Source organism: Ceratotherium simum, chromosome 6 (assembly GCF_057802395.1).
Source record: "Ceratotherium simum simum isolate JZ-2026a chromosome 6, ASM5780239v1, whole genome shotgun sequence".
NCBI lineage: Eukaryota > Metazoa > Chordata > Mammalia > Perissodactyla > Rhinocerotidae > Ceratotherium > Ceratotherium simum.
The window spans coordinates 58,259,866-58,282,932 of record NC_141905.1 but is presented as its reverse complement, the minus strand read 5'-3'; the positions used below and the strand labels follow the sequence as shown (position 1 = coordinate 58,282,932).

At 38.3% G+C, this 23,067-nt stretch overlaps 1 protein-coding gene across 5 annotated transcripts in view; it reads left to right on the top strand.

The window, feature by feature from the left end:
- Positions 1-23,067, top strand: part of ARHGAP19 (Rho GTPase activating protein 19) — a 63,115-nt gene that overhangs the window by 33,781 nt on the left and 6,267 nt on the right. For 2 of the 5 annotated variants that reach the window (XM_004427899.3, XM_087432363.1), the window contains exons 6-11: positions 1,942-2,028; positions 11,196-11,261; positions 12,486-12,677; positions 15,294-15,392; positions 20,836-20,946; positions 21,494-21,572. In XM_004427899.3, coding sequence (XP_004427956.1) covers positions 1,942-2,028; positions 11,196-11,261; positions 12,486-12,677; positions 15,294-15,392; positions 20,836-20,946; positions 21,494-21,572 — 634 coding nt within the window. The remainder of the gene's footprint in view (positions 1-1,941; positions 2,029-11,195; positions 11,262-12,485; positions 12,678-15,293; positions 15,393-20,835; positions 20,947-21,493; positions 21,573-23,067) is intronic. The other 3 variants (XM_087432361.1, XM_087432362.1, XM_087432364.1) reach the window with 2 other exon arrangements.

Below are 23,067 nucleotides of genomic sequence, written 5' to 3'. Positions count from 1 at the left end.
TCTGATAAACCTGAGTGGCAATTTATTAGTGGAAACTCTTAGTGGAAAATTATGGCTACTAAATAAACTAGAGTACTCATTTTGGCTGATCAGTGTGAATTCCTTCTTAACACTAAAGCCTTCTCGGGAAATCAAATTGATTTCTGAAGATTGCATGGTATAAATTTAGACTAGAGCTGTATGAGCTTACAGGATAATGTCACTAAGCTTTTAGATGAAATGACGCATAGAGCAATCCTGCCTTGTCCTAACTTTTCTATTACCTCTAGATAGTCTCTCCTTGGATAAAGCTTATTACTGAAACCATGGCCTTCTCAGTAACTTACATGAGAAATAAATTATCTAAAGTATTTTGAACTAATTCTTGACTTGGAGGCACATAGCTTCATATTCCTGTTCATTCATAATATAGATTTTACTGAATGATGGATTTGGGAGCCACGATACCTGAGTTGGAAGCTGCAAACCCGCTGTTACCTGTGTCCTTTACCCCTTCTATGCTTAGGCTTCTCCTCTGTAAAGTAGGCAATAATAGCACCTTTCCCACTTACCTGACAAGGTTGTTGGGAAGATAATAGAAATAGATAGGATATGGTACCTTATAAAAAATTTGGGGGATTATAAGAAATGAGAGGGCCGGCCCCGTGGCTTAGCGGTTAAGTGTGCGAGCTCCGCTGCTGGCGGCCCCGGTTCGGATCCCGGGCGCGCACCGACGCACCGCTTCTCTGGCCATGCTGAGGCCGCGTCCCACATACAGCAACTAGAAGGATGTGCAGCTATGATGTACAACTGTCTACTGGGGCTTTGGGGAAAAAAAACTAAATAAAATTAAAAAAAAAAAAAAGAAATGAGAAAAGAAAGGTAAAGGAGAGAGATTTTTGTGGAACATTTTACCTCACAAGTAACTAGTGAAAAAATAGTATAAAAATCTGGGCCAAGAAGAGCCTCTGCCCAGAGAAAGGTTGGCGGGGGCTGGGGGGTGAGGGGTGGGGTGAGAAGAAAAGGACACAGCAACATTTGTCCATATTAAGGAGATTAAGCCTCATAATGAAAGCATTTTAGAATCAGCTGAGACTGAAAAAGGAGAGAGTAGTCTGTGCCTATAAAGGGAAGTATTTAAGAGGTCTTGGTAAAAGCAAACATTAGGTAACAGGTACATGTTGAGGATGAGGGCTTTGGGTTAGTAGAGATGCTGAAGAGGCAGGAGAAACAAGAGAAAGGAATCAATGACCTTGACTGTGTTTTTAAGAAACAGATGTTGGGGGCCAGCCCGGTGTGTAGTGGTTAAGTTTGCGTGCTCCACTTTGGTTGCCCCGGGTTCTCGGGTTTGGATCCTGGGTGTGGACCTACGCATTGCTCATCCAGCCATGCTGTGTCAGTGTCCCATATATAAAGCAGAGGAAGATGGGCACAGATGTTAGCTCAGGGCCAATCTTCCTCAGCAAAAAGAGGAAGATTGGCAACGGATGTTGGCTCATGGCCAATCTCCCTCACCAAAAAAAAAAGAAACACATCACCTTTGGTATCAGTTGGTAGTGGCAGTTTTCTTTCGTCTTTGGAGAAGCTCTAGTTTCTCTGAAGAGGCAGTGTCCTTGGTGGTTGGTACAGATTCTGTTCTTCCTGCCCCTTTTCCCAAACTAGATCTTCTTTAGCAACTCTGCTTGCATGTCTAACTCACAAGCAGAATTAGGAAATGAAGCTTGGTTTTCAGGGATTTCACTTCAGGGACTCGTGGTTCTTCCTAGATTATATCATATCCAGTGGAAACCTGCTGAACCAAAAAGCCTTTCCAGAATTAAACATTGTATTAGAGTCACCTTTGTTAGGGATAGAAGCTATCATACATTTGGAAGAATAAACTTATTGGTAAATAAGTGAAGTATCTGCCTTCTACTTCCCAACTGTTAATCCCCATTTTTTGGTTTCTTTTCCTCTGAATAGGTCACTGCAAATGACCTTCAAGAGAATATCACAAAATTAAACAATGGGATGGCTTTTATGATTAAACACTCCCAGAAACTTTTTAAGGTAGGTAACGGATGGGATCTGGGTGACAAGAGGATAAGGAGGATGGAACAAGGTGGGATCCTCACTATAGAGATGACTAGATAAGAAAGGCCCCGACTGGGACTGGAAACCAGATTGGACAGCGGCAAAAGGCAGAAGAAACAACCAAAGTGGGGAGAAATAAGAAGGTACTTGGAGGCCGAGTAGGGCTCTGCCTTCTGGGTAATTGGCTCCACCCTCTGAGTCATCCTGCCTTTTTCATGAAAGGCACCGTGTGTTGGCAGCTGAGTAGTTTTATCTTGCCTGCTTCCTGCCAGTAGAATTTTGAGGGTCTGACAGCCTCCTTTATTTTGTACTCTTTATCCCTGTTAGTCCAAACTAGCAGTGTTTCTGCCAACATAATTTTCTCAAGAACTTTGTGGGTCTTCTGTGGGTTTCAGTCTGTTAGATAAAAGCCACATATACACATCTTTTCAGGATAAACTCTTCCCTACCTTGGTCTCCTGCTGAGAACGCTGAGGGACAATAGCTTTAAGCTTCCTAGCAGCCCTCTGGTTTGATTGAGGGGATCTGCGAGGCACTCTTTTGCTCTCTTGAAAGGGCCCTTTGTGTGACTGAATATTCTGACCTTTTGATATTTCTTAAGATTTTAGCACAAGGTTACACAGCCACATCCTTGTCCTTTTCTTTAGAGCACACTTTCCTGATAGCGAATTTCTTAATTTTAGCATCTTTGCCATCTGAAAAGGCTTAGAATTTTTAAGACCATCCAGTTCTGGTTACTTTTTTTTTTTTTTCTTTCTTCAATTGTTTTTTTTATTGTAAAATACACATGACAAAATTTACCATCTTAACTATTTTTAAGTGTTTGGTGGCATGCATTACATTCATGTTATTGTGTAACGATCACTACCATCCATCTCCAGAACTCTTTTCATTTTGCAAAATTGAAACTCTATACCCGTTAAACAATAACTCCCTATTCCTCTCTTCCCCCTTTGCCCTGGCAAACCACCATTCTGCTTTCTGTCTCTATGATTTTTGACTATTCTAGGTACCTCATATAAGTGGAATCATAAAGAATTTGTCTTTTTGTGATTAGCTTATTTCACTTAGCATAATATTTTCAGGGTTCGTCCATGTTGTAGCATATGTCAGAATTTCCTTCCTTTTTAAGGTTAAATGACATTCCGTTCTATGTGTATACCACATTTTGCTTATCAATTTGTCTGTCAAGGACCCTTGGGTTGCTTTCACATTTTAGCTCTTGTGAATAATGCTGCTATGAACGTGGGTGTACAAATATCTCTTTGAGACTCTCCTTCAGTTCTTTTGGGTATATACCCAGAAATGGAAGTGCTGGATCACATGGCAGTTCTATTTTTAATTTCTGAGAAACTGCCGTGCTGTTTTCCATAGTTGCTGTACCCTCTTACATTCCCACCAGCAGTGCACATGGGTTCCCATTTCTTCACATTCTTGCCAACATTTGTTATTTTGTTTTCGAGGGTTTTTTTTTTGGTAATAGCTATGCTAATGGGTGTCAGGTGGTATCTCATTATAGTTTTGATTTGCATTTTCCTAATGATTAGTGATGTTGAATATCTTTTCATGTGCTTACTGCCTGTTTGCATATCTTCTTTGGAGAAATGTCTGTTCAAGTTATCTGCTCATTTTTGAATTGGGTTGTTTTTTTGTTGTTGAGTTGTGGGAGTTCTTTATATATTCTCTGGATATTAATCCCTCATCAGGTATGTGATGTGCAAATATTTCCTCCCATTCTGTGGGTTGCCTTTTTACTCTGTTAATAGTGTCTTGATGCACAAAATTTAAAAATTTTCATGAAGTCCCATTTGCCTGTTTTTCCTTTTGGTGCCTGTGCCTTTGGTGTCATATGCAAGAAATCATTGCCAAATCAAATTGTGACACTTTTGCTCTATGCTTTCTTCTAAGAGATTTATAGTTTTAGGTCTTACATTTAGGTCATGAATCCATTTTGAGTTAATTTTTGTATGTGGTGTTAGGTAAAGGTCCAACTTCATTCTTTTGCATGTGGATATCCAGTTTAACCAGCACCATTTGTTGAAAAGACTGTCATTTCCCCATTGTATAGTCTTGGAACCCTTGTCAAAAACCATTTGGCCATATATTCGAGGGTTTATTTTTGGACTCTCTATTCTGTTCCGTTGGTCTATATGTTTGTCTTTATGCAGTACCACACTCTTTTGATTACCCTAGCTTTGTAGTAAGTTTTGAAATCAGGAAATGTGGGGCCTCCAGCTTTGTTCTTCTTTTTCAAGATTGTTTGGCTATTCGGGGCTTCTTGAGATTCCATATGAATTTTAGGTTGGATTTTTCTATTTCTTCAAAAACTGCCATTGGGGGGCCGGCCCGGTGGCGCAAGCGGTTAAGTGCGTGCACTCCACTGCGGCGGCCTGGGGTTCGCCGGTTCGGATCCCAGGCGCGCACCGATGCACTGCTTGTCAAGCCATGCTGTGGCAGCGTCCCACATAAAGTAGAGGAAGATGGGCATGGATGTTAGCCCAGGGCCAGTCTTCCTCGGCAAAAAGAGGAGGATTGGCAGATATTAGCTCAGGGCCGATCTTCCTCAAAAAAAAAAAAAAACTGCCATTGGGATTTTGATAGAGATTGCATTGAATCTGTAGATTATATTGGATAGTATTGACATCTTAACAATATTAAGTCTTCCAACCATACACATGGGATGTCTTTCCATTTATTTAGGTCTTTAATTTCTTTCAGCCATGTTTTGTGGTTTTTGTTGTACAAGTCTTTCACCTTTCACAGTTAATTCCTAAGTATTTTATTCTTTTTGATGCTATTGTAAGTGGAATTGTTTTCTTAGTTTCCTTTTTGAGTTGTTCATTGTTAGTGTATAGAAATACAACTGATTTTTGTGTGTTGACTTTGTATCCTGCTATTTTGCTGAATTCATTTATCAGTTCTAACAATTTTTCTGTGAAATCTTTAGGGCTTTCCACCTACAAGATCATATCATCTGTGAACAGAGATAATTTTACTTCTTCCTTTCCAATTTGGATGTTTTTTATTGCTTTTTCTTGCCTAGTTGCTCTGGCTAGTTGTGGTTCTTTTTTATTTAAGTTTTTCCCTCAATTTGTCTCTTCTCTCACATCATAGCAGCTTGATTCTTTAGTATGTGCTAACAAGATGAAGATAAAGCCATGTATATATGTGTGTATAATAATATGTTTGTGTGTATATACATGTATATATATACATACACATATACGTATAATATGGATATATATAAATCATAACCTAATCACCATTGTGTCATCCCATCACCTTAGCCGTGTAAAGTAACCTAATCATTACAAGAGCGACATTTAATCACCAATATTCTATTGGTTAGAAGCAAATCCCAAGTCCCACCCACACTCAAGAAGATGGGATTATTCAGGGTGTGAACATGGAGGCCACCCTAGGATTTATCCACCATAGGATGGTAAGTGCTCCAGAGTCCACAGTTTAGAAATTTTCGTTGCAGAATCTTTGGCTTAGTAGGCTGGAAAACAAAGGGTTAGAGATGTATTATGGGTTTAGGTGCCCAGGACAAAGATATGGTCAATAAGAGGTCAAGATCTAGATAAGTGAGTTAGAGCAGTAGACATAGGACAACAGGAGAAAGAATGGTTTTTAGTGATGAACAAAGATCTTTCAAACCAGTTCTTTATATACTTCCTGTTTAGAGGAAGAACTAGTTCCAAAACATGGATTTTGGGGAAATAAGTACAGGAGTTGTGAGGATGGAGAGTAAGGCATATACCTATAGTGGTCATGAATCAAAATGGTGAATTTCTAGGTGCAGTTCCTAATCGATATCTCCTTCTGTTGAGTTCTCTTGCTACTGTTAATATGGGGTTAACTTTTCATAGCCACTATCCTCAAGTTAAAAGAGAAGAGGGATCTCACTGCAGCTCAAGTGACTTAAAACAACACAAGTTTATTATCTTAACAATTCTGTAAAAGTCTAACATGAGTCTTACTGGGCTAAAATCAAGGTGTTGGCAGGGCTGCATTCCTTTCTGAATGTTCTAGGAGAGAATCTGTTTACTTGCCTTTTCCAGCTTCTAGAGGTTGCCCATATTCCTTGGCTCATGGCCTCCTTCCTCCATCTTCAAGGCTGTTAGTGTTGCATTTCTCTGACCATTCTTCCGTAGTCATATTTCCCTCTGATCACAGCTGGGGAAGGGTCTCTGCTTCTTAGGACCCATGTGATTATATTGGACTCAACTAGATAACCTAGAATAATCTCCCCATTGCCAAGTCCTTAATCACATCAGCGAAGTCCCTTTTACCTGATATGTAAGATAGCATATCACTGTAGAGGGTTTTGAGAGTACTGATTGTGCAAACCTTACAGATAAAACAAGAGTACAGTGTCCTAGATGTAATTCAGCTGGGTACAAGTTCTAATAATTAGACTCTTTCAAACATTCTCTCTTTTTACTTTTCCTTTCTCTTCTGCAGATCCCTCCTTCAGCTTCTCATCTTTGGGATTTTGATTCTTGTTGCTACTTTATCTTTGTTTCCAGGCTAATGTGAGCTCTCTTTGAGCCTCTGTTGATCTCGAAAGGAGAGAAAGAACATTTTTGGAGATTTATTTTGGTCTTAGGTTTCTTCTCTTTGGATTTGGGTCAGAACTGTTGTCCTTGTGGGCACCCGCTTCACCAGTTTGGCTGATTAGGTTCTTCCCTGAGCTTTTCCCCTGGATGAAGAATGGTTGATTGTTCTGTGTGCTTTCTCACTTATTCTGGGGGCCTGTTTTACCCTAGACTTTTTTGTTGTTGTGCTTTGTTGTGTCTTCTTGTTCTCAGGCTTCTTTGGGTGGACTTTTCACCTCCTTAATCCTCAGATCCTGTGTTGCCTCATTCTGTGTTCTTTGTATTTTTTTTTCCTGCTCTGCCAATTTCCCCAGAATTCCTCTTAAGTAGTTACAGTTCTGTCCCATACTCTCTGACCAAGTCTGGTTTTATCTCTCCCCAACACGAGTCACCACATCTTTTCCTAGCAACATATATATACAGTTAAGGCCAATTCCCATTTTATCTGGGAAGTCTTTTTGTTGTTTCCCTATGAATTGTAAAAAACTTAACGACCCTCAAATTTTCGTTTAAACCAGTCTGCCTCTAGCTGCCTTGCTGGGTATCCCTTCAGCTATCTTTTTAGGGCAGAGGTGTTTTTTTTTTAATTTGTAGAATAGGTGGTGTGGGTTCTGTCATATTCTTTTTATTTTTTATTTTTTATTTTATTTTTTTGAGGAAGATCAGCCCTGAGCTAACATCCATGCTAATCCTCCTCTTTTTTTGCTGAGGAAGACCGGCTCTGAGCTAACATCTATTGCCAATCCTCCTCCTTTTTTAAATTTTTTTTCCCCAAAGCCCCAGTAGATAGTTGTATGTCATAGTTGCATATCCTTCTAGTTGCTGTATGTGGGATGCGGCCTCAGCATGGCCAGAGAAGCAGTGCATCGGTGCGCTCCTGGGATCTGAACCCCGGCCGCCAGTAGGGGAGCGCGCGTACTTAACCGCTAAGCCACGGGGCCGGCCCCTGTCATATTCTTGTTTGCAGGAAATTTCTTTTGGTCTTGAGCTCTGCTTTATAGTTTTTCAAATTAAAAATTAAACTATAGATATGTCTTTGTCATGAGACTCTTTAAAACTTTATTGTGAAACATTTCAAATATAGAGAAAAGTTGAAAGAGTAAAACAGTGAATATACATATGACTCTTAGATTCAACAAATGTTCAACTTTCTCTCTCTCTATGTTCATACTTCTACTTTTTTGGTTGAACCATTGACAGTAAATTGCAGACATCATGATACTTCACCCTAAATACTTCAGCATGAATGTCCTGAATAAGAATATTGTCCAAATAGTCTCAATACTGTCATCACATCTAAGAAAATTAACAAGAATTTCATATCAGCTAATATTCAGTGTATATTCAGATTTCTCCAATTGTCCTAAGAATGTATTTCATAGCTGCTTTTTTTTTTTTTTTTTTTAAGATTTTATTTATTTAATCTTTTCCCCCCAAAGCCCCAGTAGATAGTTGTATGTCATAGCTGTACATCCTTCTAGTTGCTGTATGTGGGACTCGGCCTCAGGATGGACGGAGAAGTGGTGCCTCGATGCACACCCGGGATCCGAACCCGGGCCGCCAGCATTGCAGCGCGCGCACTTAACCACCAAGCCACAGGGCCGGCCCGCATAGCTGCTTTTTTTAAAAAAAAAAAAAAAAAAAAAAAGCTAATTGAGGTTTATGTATTGCTTTTAATTTATTATGTAACTTTTAACCTGGAACAATCATACCGCTTTTGGTTCATGTCATTGATTTGTTGAAGCATTCAAGCTAATTGTGTTGTCGAATATTCTACATTCTAAATTTGTCTTATTGTTTTTTCAGGGTCATTTAACTTGTTCCTCTATCTTCTTTTATGTAGTTCCTGTAAACTGGAAGTTGGGTCTAGAGGCTTGATTAGATTCAGGTTAAGCAATTTTGTCAAAGATACTTCATAGGTGATGTTTGTGTATATCATATTGCATCATGTTGTATCACATCAGGAGGTCCAGCATGTCAGATTGTCTCACTCTTAGTGAGGCTAATTTTGCTAATTGCCACATCTCACTTATAAAGGCACAGCTTTCCCTTTGTAATTAGTAAGTAACTTGGAGGGAGATTGGCTAATATAATGGTTTTAGCATCCACTGATAATCCTATTGGAATCTGTGATTACATTAGGTATTACAAAATAATGATTTTCTAATTCTATTATGTAATCTTTATTAACTGATGTTCTTTGTTGGAGAAAAGCTTTCCTTTTCTCTGTCTCATTCTCTTATTTATGAGTATTTCTATAGACTCATGGATTTTTAGTTATTCAAAGTGTTAGTTAATTTCAGTTATTAATTTTGATATTCAAATTGTCCCAAATTTGGCCAGTGATTGCCCTTGCAAGCTGGTTCCTGCTGTGTCTTTTTGACAGGACTCCCTTAGTCTTTGGGTGTTTCCTTTCTGGCATAAAAGGTCCTTAGCTCCCTCTGTTCTTGCTCTGCTCTGGGCCTGGGATCAGTTATTTTCTCTAAGGAGCCTTGGTTTTTTTTAACACGAGGTATACTCCTTGTTTCTGGGGTATCATTGCATCTAGGCTCTTTGAGCGCAAGGAAGTAGATTAAAACTTTTTAAAAAGAAATCATTTGTTCATGTTAATGTTTCCAATTTAGATTTAACGTTACAGAGCTTTTTCTGCTTTATATTTGTATCTTTTTTTCTTACATTGTAATTTCCAGATTTTCATAGCATTTTTGTATGTTATTTGCTTTATCTTACAATACATGTAAATTGGTTTCAAAATAATATAACTGTTACCACTAACAGTAAACCTCCATAAACCTGCTGATGGAAATTGAAAGACTTCCTTGTAGTTCCTTTTCCCTTGAATATATCTCACTAAGGATGTATAATCAGAATACAGTTTTCAGAAGTTAGGTGATGGGGGCTGGCCCAGTGGCGCAAGTGGTTAAGTGCGCACGCTCTGCTGCTGCGGCCCGGGGTTCGCCAGTTCAGATCCCGGGTGCGCACCGACCCACCGCTTGGCAAGCCGTGCTGTGGTGGCGTCCGGTATAAAGTGGAGGAAGATGGGCACGGAGGTTAGCCCCGGGCCAGTCTTCCTCAGCAAAAAAAAGAAGAGGATTGGCAGATGTTAGGACAGGGCTGATCTTCCTCACAAAAAAAAAAAAAAGTTAGGTGAAATAATTCCTTTCTCTTATATTCTCAATTTGATACACAGATATGTTCATTTTTTTTTCTGTTAATGTTTGGTTTTAGAGTTTGTCTTTTTTTCCTTTTGGATTTAATTTTATTTTTTGAATCTGTAGTATATTTACACCGTTGAAAAATCAAAACTACACAAAAAAGGTGTACTTAGAGAAATCTTGGTTCTTTCCCTAACCATTTTCATTATTTTCCGGTTTGTCTTCTTAGTGTTTCTTTTTGTAAAAACAAATAAATGTGTGTATATTCTAATTTCTTCTTCTTTCTTACACAAATACTTTATACACTGTTTCCTACCTTTTCTCAATCAACAGTGGATTCTGGAAATCACTCCATGTCAGTTCATAAAGTGTTTCCTCCCCCTCCCTGCCTTCCCTTCCTTCTTTTGTTTTAATGACTGCATAATACTGCACTGTATGGATGTATAAATGTTCATTCAACCAGTCCCCTGTTAATAGACGTTTAGGTTGTGTCCCATCTTTTAATTAATCCTATCCAAGTGTGTTTTGTATTTCTAGAGTTACATCTTCAAGATAGATCCCCAGAAGTGAGATTTCTGGGTTAAAGAGTAAATGCAAATGTAATTTTCTTAGATGTTGCCAAATTCTCTTCCATAGTGGTTGTATTATTTTACACTTCTGCTAGGACTGTATCAGGGTACTTGTCACAGGATTCTTGACAATATATCAGTAAGTTAAATTCTTGTCTGTTGTTACCACATAGTAATTCTAAACGGTATTTTCTATACAATCATTCTAAAATGTAATTGGGGACTACTTGTAATTTGTAAGAATTTTGGGGGTGGTTTTCGTCAAATATAAATATTACTACAAATATCTATATTTTTGTTTCTGGCTCGTTTAAGTATGTATATGCCATATTTGAATCTTAAAACAGCAACAGTTACAGTGGTGTCTTCTCATAAACAATTTTTCCATCAGATTTGCTGAGATGTCTTTTTGGTGGAAGCTGTGGAATAGGGCATTTTGAGGATCTTTTGTTTTTCCAAAGTAATCTGCCAGTCAAATCATTTTAAGAACTGCTGTCCTGGGGCTGGCCCCGTGGCGTAGCGGTTAAGTGCGCACCCTCCGCTGCTGGCGGCCCGGGTTCGGATCCTGGGCGCGCACCGACGCACCACTTGTCAGGCCATGCTGTGGCGGCCTTCCATATAAAGTGGAGGAAGATGGGCATGGATGTTAGCCCAGGGCCAGTCTTCCTCAGCAAAAAGAGGAGAATTGGCATGGATGTTAGCTCAGGGCTGATCTTCCTCACACACACACACAAAAAAAGAACTGCTGTCCTGTGTCTTGAAAGAATTTTAGATTCTACTAATTATTTGGTCTTGGTTTTCTTTTATATCCTTCCCAGGCTCCTGTTTATATTCGGGAATGTGCCAGATTGCACTATTTGGGATCCAGAAGTCAAGCACCAAAGGTAAAAATAGGAAATTGCCCCTAGCCCAAACAACAGGAGAGTTAATGAAGATTAGTGGGGTTTTGAAACAAAATATGAAATCAAAGTAAAGCCATGGAAAATAAAATGTTTTTAATGTTATAGTTCAAAATTATCTAGTCATTTTGAGATAATGAAAAGGACTGAGAAGATAGTTATATGTTGAAATAAAAATCCTGCTACACACAGTCTTCTTGTCTGCTTTCAGACGTACTCCACTGGTGGATGGTATCCTCTACATATGAGTGATGGCATAGACTGTATGTGAAAAGGTTTTTCATAAAGCCCATATGCATTCTTATAGCATATGATATAAACAAGCAATCTGTAAATAGCAGATGTATTAAATATTTTACAGTAATAAAAGTGTAGTTTTATGTAATACATTCTTATTGCAGGTTCAGTAGTAAGGTAACACTCTATCAAATAGCTAAAAGACTTGAGACCACATGAGCTTAGAAAGCAAATGTATGATGTTTATTAACAAGATTACATGATTATTGAGCTTTAAAAGTGAGAAGTTTAAGAAACTTCACAAGCACTTTTTGATGATTTTTATTTAGTCTGTCTTGGTTAGAAACTTAAGCTTTTGTCTTATGCTATTTTTCCTGCTCCTGTTTGTTTCTGCCTCTCAGTCAGCAAATATTTGGTGTGACCACAAAAACAGTGTTTCATTTCAACTCGTTTAACTGGAGTGTGGGTTTTCTTAGAGAGTTGTTTGTGTTCCTCTGCCACTGCCGTGTAGTTATCACGTCGTGTTGTTGAGTGTGGGAAAGGGCACCAGCCAAGAGCCAGTGCGCTTGGGCTCCAAGATGGCTCTGTCACTTTGGTATCTAGATGACTTTAAACTTATAGCTTAACTTCAATTTTTCTTCTATCAAATGGGAATGGTACTTTCCCTGCTTACTTCATAGCATAGTGGTGAGAATTACACGAGATTATACTCTTATATAAATATAACTTTTGATGGCAATATTCTAAATGAATTTAGGTTCTCTAGGCAGGTCATGGGAGTGGGCTATTAAGATAGTCTGTAATTATAGGTTTCTCTTTATCTGATAATAGTATTTAGAGTTTTCTTGTTCCTGAGTATAAGAATATACCATGTTCCCCACTCCACCCCCTCTTTTTCTTCCAGGGTTGTGGGAATCTGAAAACCAAGCTGGCAGGATATATTAATTCACTTTTCTTTTAAATTTTCTCTAGGATGATCTTGATCTAACAGCTTCATGTCATTCTAAGCCCTTCCAACTAGCAAAATCTCAGAAACGGAACCAGGTAGATTCCTGCTCTCAGCAGGAGGAGACCCAGCAGCGTACGGAAGAGGCACTGAGAGAGCTGTTCCAGCATGTTCACAATATGCCAGAGTCAGCAAAGAAGAAACAGCTTATCAGACAGGTGCCCAAAGGCGGGGAAACAGTGACTGGGCTTTAGGAATGTGATCGTGGTTGTAGAATCACTAGGGAATACTGTTCAGAATCTCATTTGCTTTTTGGCTCTTATTGGCTCAAACTTTGGCTCAGCCAAGAAAGCAAACTTGTCAACAGAACCTCAATGGCGATCTCTGTCCTATTGCCCCACTAGAGAAAGGAGTGGAGGCTCTTGGATTTCTAGAGGTAAACAGAAGGATCCAAGTGTAGTTAGTTTCTCTAATTTGGTCTTGTACCAAGTTTGCTGAGAGAACCAGCAGTTAGAATATATTGCTCCAAAGTTTAAACCCTTTAGATTTTCTTGGCAAATAACTTAATCTTTTTGAATTTCAATTTTATTGTTTGTAAAATGGTCATTGTAATGCGCATGTCTCATGGTTGTAAAGATTAGAGGGACTCTATGTAAAGAGGGTGGCATAGCAGAACACAAGTGGTAGCTCTTAGCGAGTTGTTTGCAGTTAGAAAACACTATAAATCAAGGGCCTGGTCTGATACTAGAAATAGGAATTCTAGTGGCTCAGTTTGTTTATTTTGGAGATATGGCAGCAAAATTAGCTCTTTCATTTGCCATTTTGAAACTCAAAGTGCAGCTTGAGTAAATTCTGATGACTTGGTTAGTTTCTTTCTCAGGAAACTTATTTTGTCTCAGTCTCTCTTGAATTTTAGCTGAGTAGGCAAGGTCAGCCTCTTGACTTCTTATTCAACTGGGACCTTCATGAGGGAGGAGTCTGTTTTTGTTTATTTTTTTATACCTAATTTCAAGCATAGGGCCAGATATAAACAAGCGCACAGAAAATGTTGCACTGAGCTGTTCACAGCAATTGACAAAGTCTTTTAAGAAAAGTTTCTGTCACTCTCTTTGAAGTTACTTTGAGATCTAGCGAGTTGTGCCATGACTGGAATTTTACGGAGTGTCTGAGTATTATTACAGATTCAAAGCAGTGTAGTGATTTAATTCTTGGTAGAAACTAAGATAGCAATTCAGGTAGGACAAGTGTAGTGACTTCTCTCCTCAAGAACACTGAGGGTTAAAGATAATACAAAGGAAAAAACTAACATTATTTTTGCTCTTTTTAGAAAAATAGGAAATTATAGAGAAGGATAAGAAGAAAATAAATCACTCATCCCACCAGTGTTTACATTTTGGGTATTTCTTTCAGTCTTTTTCTCGTGGATATATTTTTACGTAGTAACGATCATACCATATACTTTCTTTTATCTCTCCCCTTTTCACTAAACATTATAGCATAAGCATTTTCTCATGCATGCTTGCAAACTCCTTGCATACATTTAAAATACTGCCATTTCTTTTTGAAGAAACTATAATTTTCTATTTCCTAATTGTTTCTCTGTGATTATAAAAATAATGAATACTAAGAAACATTGAAACCTCTAGAAGAGTGTAAAGAAGGAAATAAAAATCACCTATAATCATCCAGAGATAACCACTGATAACATTTTGGAGTATTTCCTTCTAGTATTTCTTTCCATGAATATGTATTTCACATTTTAATCTTTTGCTTAATTGAGATCATAATATATGTTCAGTTTTTTATATCCTCCCCTTTTCATTTAACATTATATTATGAACATTTTCCCTGTCATTAAAAGGCTATAAACGTTTTTAATGGTTGTGTAATATTTCATCATTTATAACCTAATGTATATACAGTTTGCCTTCTACTGGACATATTGGGGAAATTAAGTCTTTTTTTAGTTTATACATTTTTGTTCAGAAGTATCTTTATTGCAGATTATTTCCTAGAAGTGGCATGATCAAAGAATATGCATCTTTTTTTTTTTTTTTGGTTGATACATCTACCAGATCCCTTTTAGTGTATAGGTCCCTCCTTCTATCCTCTCCTTCTCCCTCTCAAAAAAAATTGCCATGGTTTGTTTGTTTGAATAAACTTTTAAACTTGAACTAATTTAGATTTAGAGAAAAATTGCAAAGGTGGTGCAGAGAATTATTCCCACATATCCTTCACTCAGTTCCTCCTAATGTTAACATCATCAAAACTAAGAACTTAATATTGGCACAATACTATTAATGTTACAGGTTTTATTCAGATTTTGCCAGTTTTTCCACTAATATCCTTTTTATATTTTAAGATCCAATCCAGAATACCACATTGCATTTACACACCCATACACACATTCTCTCTCTCCCCCTTGCTCTTTTTCTGCACTTTATTTGTGAAAGAAACCAGATTGTCTCCCGCAGTCTAGATTTTGCTGTTTGCATCCCTGTGGTATTATTTAAGATGTTCCTCAGTCCTCTGTATTTCCTATAAACTCATAGTTAGATCTCATTCGAGAAGCTTGATCTGATTCCAATTCGATTTTTTTTTGGTGTGCACTATTTAATTTAATTAACCCTCAGCCTAATTGAATAAATTTTGACTTCTTTTTGGCAGCATGATTTCTGCCTTTGTGATTTGCTTGCCAACCTGCTAATCCATATATGTACAGACTCGCTTATTCTTGGACTTTTTTGGGTATTTACACTTAGCTATTGGTTGTCACAGAATGCTATCTCCTGATGGGAGAATATTAACAAAATGTTCTTTATGCTTTCTTTTAGTTTAATAAACAATCTGTGACCCAGACACCACGGCAGGAACCTTATACTCCCCGGGCACAGAAGAGGGCCCGTTCACGTTCCTTCAGTGGCCTTATTAAGGTGGGTATGCTGTGCTGTCGTTTTCAGCATTGGCTGTGAGAATATTTAACAGTTTGACTTTTCTTATGCATAAACAGTTTTCTTCACTCTTTGGGATCCTATAAAGGGTTCATTTTTCAGGTGATAAGGATAGAATTTAGAAAAGCTTTTATTTTGCAAGGCATTTTGTTGTGTTTTAAATCAGAGAAGGGGCTCTACGATTGGAGAAGTAAGGAGTAAAAGAAATAAAGGTCCTTCGTTCTTTTCTGGGGGCTGAGGACAGAGTCCTCATTCCTGAGCAGTGTAGAGAGTCTGTTTTGCTTCACAACCTGCTTTGTGCTACACACTTCATTTTGCAATTTACTATAAAGTTATGGAGAAGTGAGAAAGTTGACGGAAACTAGGGAAATTGTTAGAAAATGGATTTTCTAATGGGCTAATGAGTTTTAGGTATCTCAAATTTTTGTGAGCTTAATATTTTGATCAGTTGTTGTATTCTCTTCCTTTGTATCAAATTGATTAAAAATCTTGTTTTTAAAATACATACAATATATACTTCTGTGCTGTTGCTGCCATCACTGTTTGCAGATTCAATTTACCAGTCTTCATGGATGATCTGAACTTGTAGTTAAGGGATATAGCCATCGGGTGGCAGTAGATAACTTGATTATGAGGTTCAAATTTCCAGGCATAAATAAATGAAGGCAAGGTTCCCGTTAATCTGGAGAGAGATTACCACTATTCTGTGTTCTACTGTTTTTCTTTTTAAAATTGTTTTAAAATTATTAAAATCTATAAATCCAGCAACATTAAGGAGCTCTTTGCTTAAAATTAAAAATTATGCCCTAAAGAAAATTACCTGTAATATATATATTTTTTCTTTAAGCTGCAGTTATTAGCAGTTGCAACTTCATATCACTCTAATTTGGGTCCTGGTTATTATCATTAATAGAAGTTTAAAGTTCACTCTCAATCCTGATCCAGTGGGGCCAGTAGCCTCTGGGACATTGGGTTTGCTTGACATCAAAATTTCCTTTGCTATCAATAGAGTGAAAAGGCAACCCACAGAATGGGAGAAAATATTTTTAAAACATATATCTGATAAGAAGTTAATATCCATAATATAAAAAGAACTCTTACAACAACAGCAGAAGAAACAACCTGATTAAAAAATGGGCAAAGGTCTTAAATAGACATTTCTCTGAAGAAAATATACAATTGGCCAATAAGCACATATAAAGATACTCAGTGTCACTTATCATTAGGGAAATGCAAATTAAAACCACAATGAGATACCAATTCACACCCACTAGGATGGCTATTATCGAAAGAACGGAAAATAACAACAGTTGGTGAGGATATGGAGAAATTGGAACTCTTGTGAACTGTTGGTGGGAATGTAAAATGTTGTAACCGCTATGAAAAACAGTACGATGGTTCCTCAAAAAATTAAAAATAGATACTATATGATCCAGCAATTCTACCACTGGGTGTACACCCAAAAAAATCGAAAGCAAGGACGCGAACAGATATTTGTACGCCCATATTGGTAGCGGCATTATTTACAATAGCCAAAAGGTAGAAGCTACCCAAGTGTTCATTGCTGGATGAATGGATAAACAAAATGTAGTGTGTGTGTGTATATATATATATATTTACATACACAATGTATAAATATCTATTTTTTTTATTTATTTTTTTTTTTATTGCAGTAACATTGGTTTATAACATTGCAAAAATTTCAGGTGTACATCATTGTACTTCTATTTCTGCATGGACTACATCATGTTCACCACCAAAATACTAATTACAACCCATCACCACACACATGTAACGAATTATCCCTTTCACCCTCCACCCTCTCCCCTTCCCCTCTGGTAACCACCAATCCAATCTCTGTCCCTATGTGTTTGTTTATTGTTGTTATTATCTACTACTTAATGAAGGGAATCATACGGTATTTGGCCTTCTCCCTCTGACTTATTTCACTTTGCATTATACCCTCAATGTCCATCCATGTTGTCACAAATGGCTGGATTTAAGTTTCTTATGGCTGAGTAGTATTCCATTGTGTATATATACCACAGCTTCTTTATCCATTCGTCCCTTGATGGGCACTTAGGTTGCTTCCAAGTCTTGGCTATTGTGAATAAGGCTGCAATGAACACAGGGGTGCATGTACCTTTGCAAATTGGTGTTTTCCAGTTCTTTGGATAAATACCCAACAGTGGAATAGCTGGATCATATGGTAGTTCTATCCTTGATTTTTTAAGGAATCTCCATACTGTTTTCCATAGTGGCTGCACCAGTTTGCACTCCCACCAGCAGTGTATGAGAGTTCCCTTCTCTCCACATCCTCTCCAACACATGTTGTTTCCTGTCTTGTTAATTATAGCCATTCTGACAGGCGTGAGGTGATATCTCATTGTAGTTTTGATTTGCATTTCCCTGATAGTTAGTGTACATACACAATGGAATATTATCCAGCCTTAAAAAGGAAAGAACTTCTGATACACGCTGCAACATGGATGAAATTTCAAAATATTATGCTAGTGAAATAAGCCAGACGCAAAAAAACAAATATTTATGATTCCACTCTAGAGACTACTCTGGATACCTAGAGTAGTCAAATTCATAGAGACAGAAAGTAGAATAGTGGTTGTCAGGGACTAGGGGTATATGGGGAATTGGGAGTTATTGTTGAATGGGTACAGAGTTTCTGTTTGGGAAGATGAAAAAGTTCTGGAGATGGATGGTGCTGATGGTTGCACAATGGTGTGACTGTATTTATGCCACTGAACCATATGCTTAGAAATGGTTAAAATGGTCAATTTTATGTTCTGTATATTTTACCACAATTAAAAAAATTGTCTTGTTAGAACCCTAGAAGTGCATTCACTGCTTAGATGTGGCAAGTAAAATGGATATCCTTGGTTCATTTTACTTGGAAGTCTGTCATTCCCTCTGACTTTCCTGTCATAGAGATAATTGATAATAAGAAAAGTTATAGTCAAATAAGTGTTTCTCTATGTCTTGGACAAATATTTCTTTAACTGAAGTTAGATGGGTATAGTTTTCTCTTCGTAGTGAGCTCTTCTGCAGTTGATTCTAGACATATTGCTAATTGTTGCTTGAAATGTAAATATATAGTATCCTCTTGGCAGCTGCCCACTTCTTTACTGAGAGAGAATTTAGAACTTTAGAATTATAAAAGAACTTATAATTCTATCAGGATAGAACATTTTAGAACAACAATTTTTAAACATAAATGTTAGCAACTTTTATAAAACAGAAGGGTAAAGTGTTTCCATTATAAATGAAGAGACTTTTGAGCTAAAATAGATGTAGGTTTCTGCTCACATAGCAGTGGAGTAATGAAATGTCTTTGAACAAGTTCATTGGAAGCTCTATAGCCAGTCCTGTGGCTCCTGGCATCCTCAATTCAGCTTACTCTGAGCTGATATCTGATTTCTGAATGGAAGATGTACTGCTCTTATTTTTCCAGCATTTCTGTGCTTTAGTGATTTGATTTCTATCCTGCTTTGATCCCTTTTTTTGGCTAGACTTTTTACTTCAAAAATTCCTCTCATGGGGGCCGGCCCCGTGGTGTAGCAGTTAAGTGCGCACACTCTGCTGCTGGCGGCCCGGGTTCAGATCCTGGGTGCGCACTGACGCACCACTTGTCAGGCTATGCTGTTACGGCGTCCCATATAAAGTGGAGGAAGATGGGCATGGATGTTAGCCCAGAGCCAGTCTTCCTCAGCAAAAAAAAAAAAAAAAAAAAGAGAAAAGAGGAAGATTGGCATGGATGTGAGCTCAGGGCTGATCTTCCTCAAAAAAAAAAATGCCTCTCATGTAAATAATTTATTACATCAGAATATTTTGAATGTTGTTGCTAATATTTATATTGTAGAGTTTAATGTTCTAGTTTGTTTTTTTTAAATATTTATTTAGTTAGTTAGTATGTGTTTATATGAGGAAGATCAGCCCTGAGCTAACATCCATGCCAATCCTCCTCTTTTTGCTGAGGAAGACTGGCCCTGACAGAACATCTGTACCCATCTTCCTCTACTTTATATGGGATGCCACCACAGCATGGCCTGACAAGCGGTGGGTCGGTGCGTGCCCGAGATCCGAACCTGGGCTGCCAGCAGCAGAGCTTGCGCACTTAACTGCTAAGCCATGGGGCCGGCCCCAGTGTTCTAGTTTTGATAATGTTTTTTTTTTTGGAATTCAAATTTATTCTCTAAGGAGAAAAAAGACAAGATTCTCCAAAGATGGTAGAATTGTCACTATCAGCTATTATAGTAGGTTACATCAGCTTCTAAGCTGTTAAGAGAGGAAAGAGCTTTTATTTTTATTTATTTTTTTATTTTTTTTTGTGAGGAAGATCAGCCCTGAGCTAACATCCGTGCTAATCCTCCTCTTTTTGCTGAGGAAAACCGGCACTGAGCTAACATCTATTGCTAATTCTCCTCCTTTTTTTTCCCCCAAAGCCCCAGTAGATAGTTGTATGTCATAGTTGCACATCTTTCTAGTTGCTGTATGCGGGACGTGGCTTCAGCATGGCCGGAGAAGCGGTGCGTCAGTGCGTGCCCAGGATCCGAACCCAGGCCACCAGTAGCAGAGCAGGCGCACTTAACCACTAAGCCACAGGGCCGGCCCTGAAAGGGCTTTTAGTCTTGCTCTGAATGTCAGTATAGTCATGTGACCCTCTTAAGAAGGCCTCTGCCCTCTTGTGGCTATGTTAGAAATTCTTAGAGAATTTATCCAAATTTTGCAATCCTGTGTGAGGAAATGATTGGAAGCAAAGTCTTAAAGTGGACCCAGTGTAAGTATCTCTTGGTGAGGAGGGGAGGAGGGGACTCATAAGAGCTGCCAGAGACAACATGTCTTTGGGGGAGAAATTATACTGGTAAGTAGCTGGCATTTCTTTTATGGTCTCAGAATCACACTGTAATTGGCCTGTGTTAGCTAGTTTGTATCAACTATACAGCTGCTTCTAACATTTCAGCCCTTTTCTTTTTTTTTTTTTATTTTTTTATTTTTTGGTGAGGAAGATTAGCCCTGAGCTAACGTCTGTGCCAATCTTCCTCTATTTTGTTTATGGGACACCGCCACAGTATGGCTTGATGAGCGGTATGTAGGTCCATGCCTGGGATCTGAACCCACAAACCCTGGGCTGCCGAAGCAGAGCACGTGAACTTAATCACTACGTCTCCAGGCCAGCCCCCCACAGCCATTTTAAATGTAGAGGAAAAGTGGTCACCTAAAGAAAGGCAATGATTTTAGGTTTTTTTGGTAACATGCTTTGGCCTCTATTGTATAGGATGGCCTGGGAGAATTTCTCAGAAAGCTGAGATTTTTTTTTTAACCCAAGCAACTGTAGTTTTGAAGGCCAGTATAGCTATAATATAGATATAGTAGATGTTTATAAATCAAATATTTTCTCTTCCTAAACCAGCGGAAGGTACTGGGAAATCAGATGATGTTGGAAAAGAAAAACAAGTTCGATACTCCGGAATCTCTAGTCATCGGTGAATTGAAGAGAACCAGCAAAGAAAATATGAACTTAGTAAGATACTGTTCTTTGCACTTTCTCTTTGTATGTGTACATTTGTAGAAAGGAGAAAAATTGTTATACTAGCATCTGTTTTATTGTATTTCTCTGGGCCATTCAACTATGCCTTTTCCTTAATTAATCTTTTCATTTATGCTGACTGTTTTCTTTCTGTAGGTTTTTGTTGATTCAGTCAACAAACACATTTTGAGCTCAAGGAGGATATAGCCAGTCATAAGCAGAGATGACAAACACAGTGAAATAGCTCCACAAACAAAGTGCTGGAAGGAGTAGTTCTGACTGGGAGACCCCACAGGGCAGGTAACATTTGAGCCAGGCCTGCCTGGCCCTGCATTACCTGTGGAGTCATCCTTCAGGATGTCCCAGGAGTGGTTACTTTATTAAGCCAGCAATGAAGTCAGTGAAGATTAATGAAATACAGATATATCAGTAAAACTCTTCCCATTGAGATTGAACAAGTAAATAATTCCTCTTCTAGTAAAGTCTGTCTGTGGGAACAACATTAGAACGTTTAAGCCACTATAAAATTTTCTTGTTACAGTTATATTCTGGCTCTCCAGCTGTCACAGTGACACCAACAAGATTGAAATGGTCTGAGGGGAAGAAAGAGGGGAAAAAAGGTACAAATGGTATTTACTCTGTGTTCTTCCTGAATGTAGTTCCTTTCTGCATCTAGTCAGTCAGGAGCAGTTTTTGCAATTGCCAGTGCAGTATGGTTGTGGTCAGAAGCGACATGCAAACGACAAGGCTGGGTCCTTGCCCTTGAGTTGATTTCGCAGGTAGTTATTAAACATCTACTCTGCCCTGTCCCAGGTGCTGAGGGGCAGAGCTGTGAACACGGACCCAGACGGTCCCTGCATTCTTGGACAGGCGGAGCACATGTGAAAAATACCTTGAGAATACTTGTTAAGCAAATTAAAAGCAAGTGTAAACAAATTTGTGAAACCAGGTACAGAAGGGCTGAGAATACGCTTGGTAAACGTGGAATAGTTATGTTCCTTTTCTGCGTAGATTTGGCTTTGTTTATTCAGTAAAGCTTTCCAGATAAACAGCTCATGCTGGAGGACCCTGGAAATCATCTCATACAACAAGTTTTTGAGGAAATTTAGGACAAAAGGGATTATTTAGTGCTGGGACTGCTGGTTGCCTCAGGCTCTTCTGGTCAAAGGCAGTGGCTGCTGGCTTTTCTCTGAAGAAGTGTTTGGTTCACGGGGAAGACCAGAGGGTTTGTGGTTAGACCTGATTTGAGTCATCATTCCTTTGGCCCGGGCAAACCGTCCATTCTCTCTGAGCCCAAGTTTTCTCCTCTGAAATGGAGGATGATAGTTATATCTACTTGACAGATTTCTTATGAGGCTCAATTGAAATAATGTTTTGGAAGCACGTTGTGATTGTTAAAGCATTGACAAGTAGTCATAATTGTTCTAAAGAGAACTGGATGAGATGTGGTCTTGTTTTATGAGGCTTACGTGCAGGTGAACTGGTCTCTGGTTTGACATACTCATTTCACCACTGAGACATGGGCATGATTACTTTGTGAGACATCAGCAATAGAAAGAGAACAAAGCCCAATCCTTATGGATAAATCTTGATTCTTTTCTAGAAAATTAGATTTCAGTATGGTCTCCTTACTTATCCCTGAATGAATTTATCTGAACTCTCTTTTCTTTCCACCTTGCTTCTGACTTCTGGGCTGGGCTGTCTGATTGAGGTGAGTTTGGTGTTTGAGTTATGTGTGTCTAAATATTTCTGCCTATCTATCCATAAGTCAAAACCAAGCATAAGTTGCATAAGTTATTTTTGAAGGACACATTGTTTTTTATCAATTACACCTTTTGTCACTTTCATATTTGAAGATAATCAAGAAATAATGTCTTTTTATATTGACAACTCTACTTTCGGAAGAAAGAAATGCATTAAAAAAATAAGCCAGTTTAATATTTTACCAGGAAATTTTAGATCAGGAATTCTTAACCCATTTTTTTTTTTTTTTAATTTATTTTTCCTGCAAAGCCCCAGTAGATAGTTGTATGTCATAGCTGCACATCCTTCTAGTTGCTGTATGTGGGACCCGGCCTCAGCATGGCCGGAGAAGCGGTGCGCCGGTACATGCCC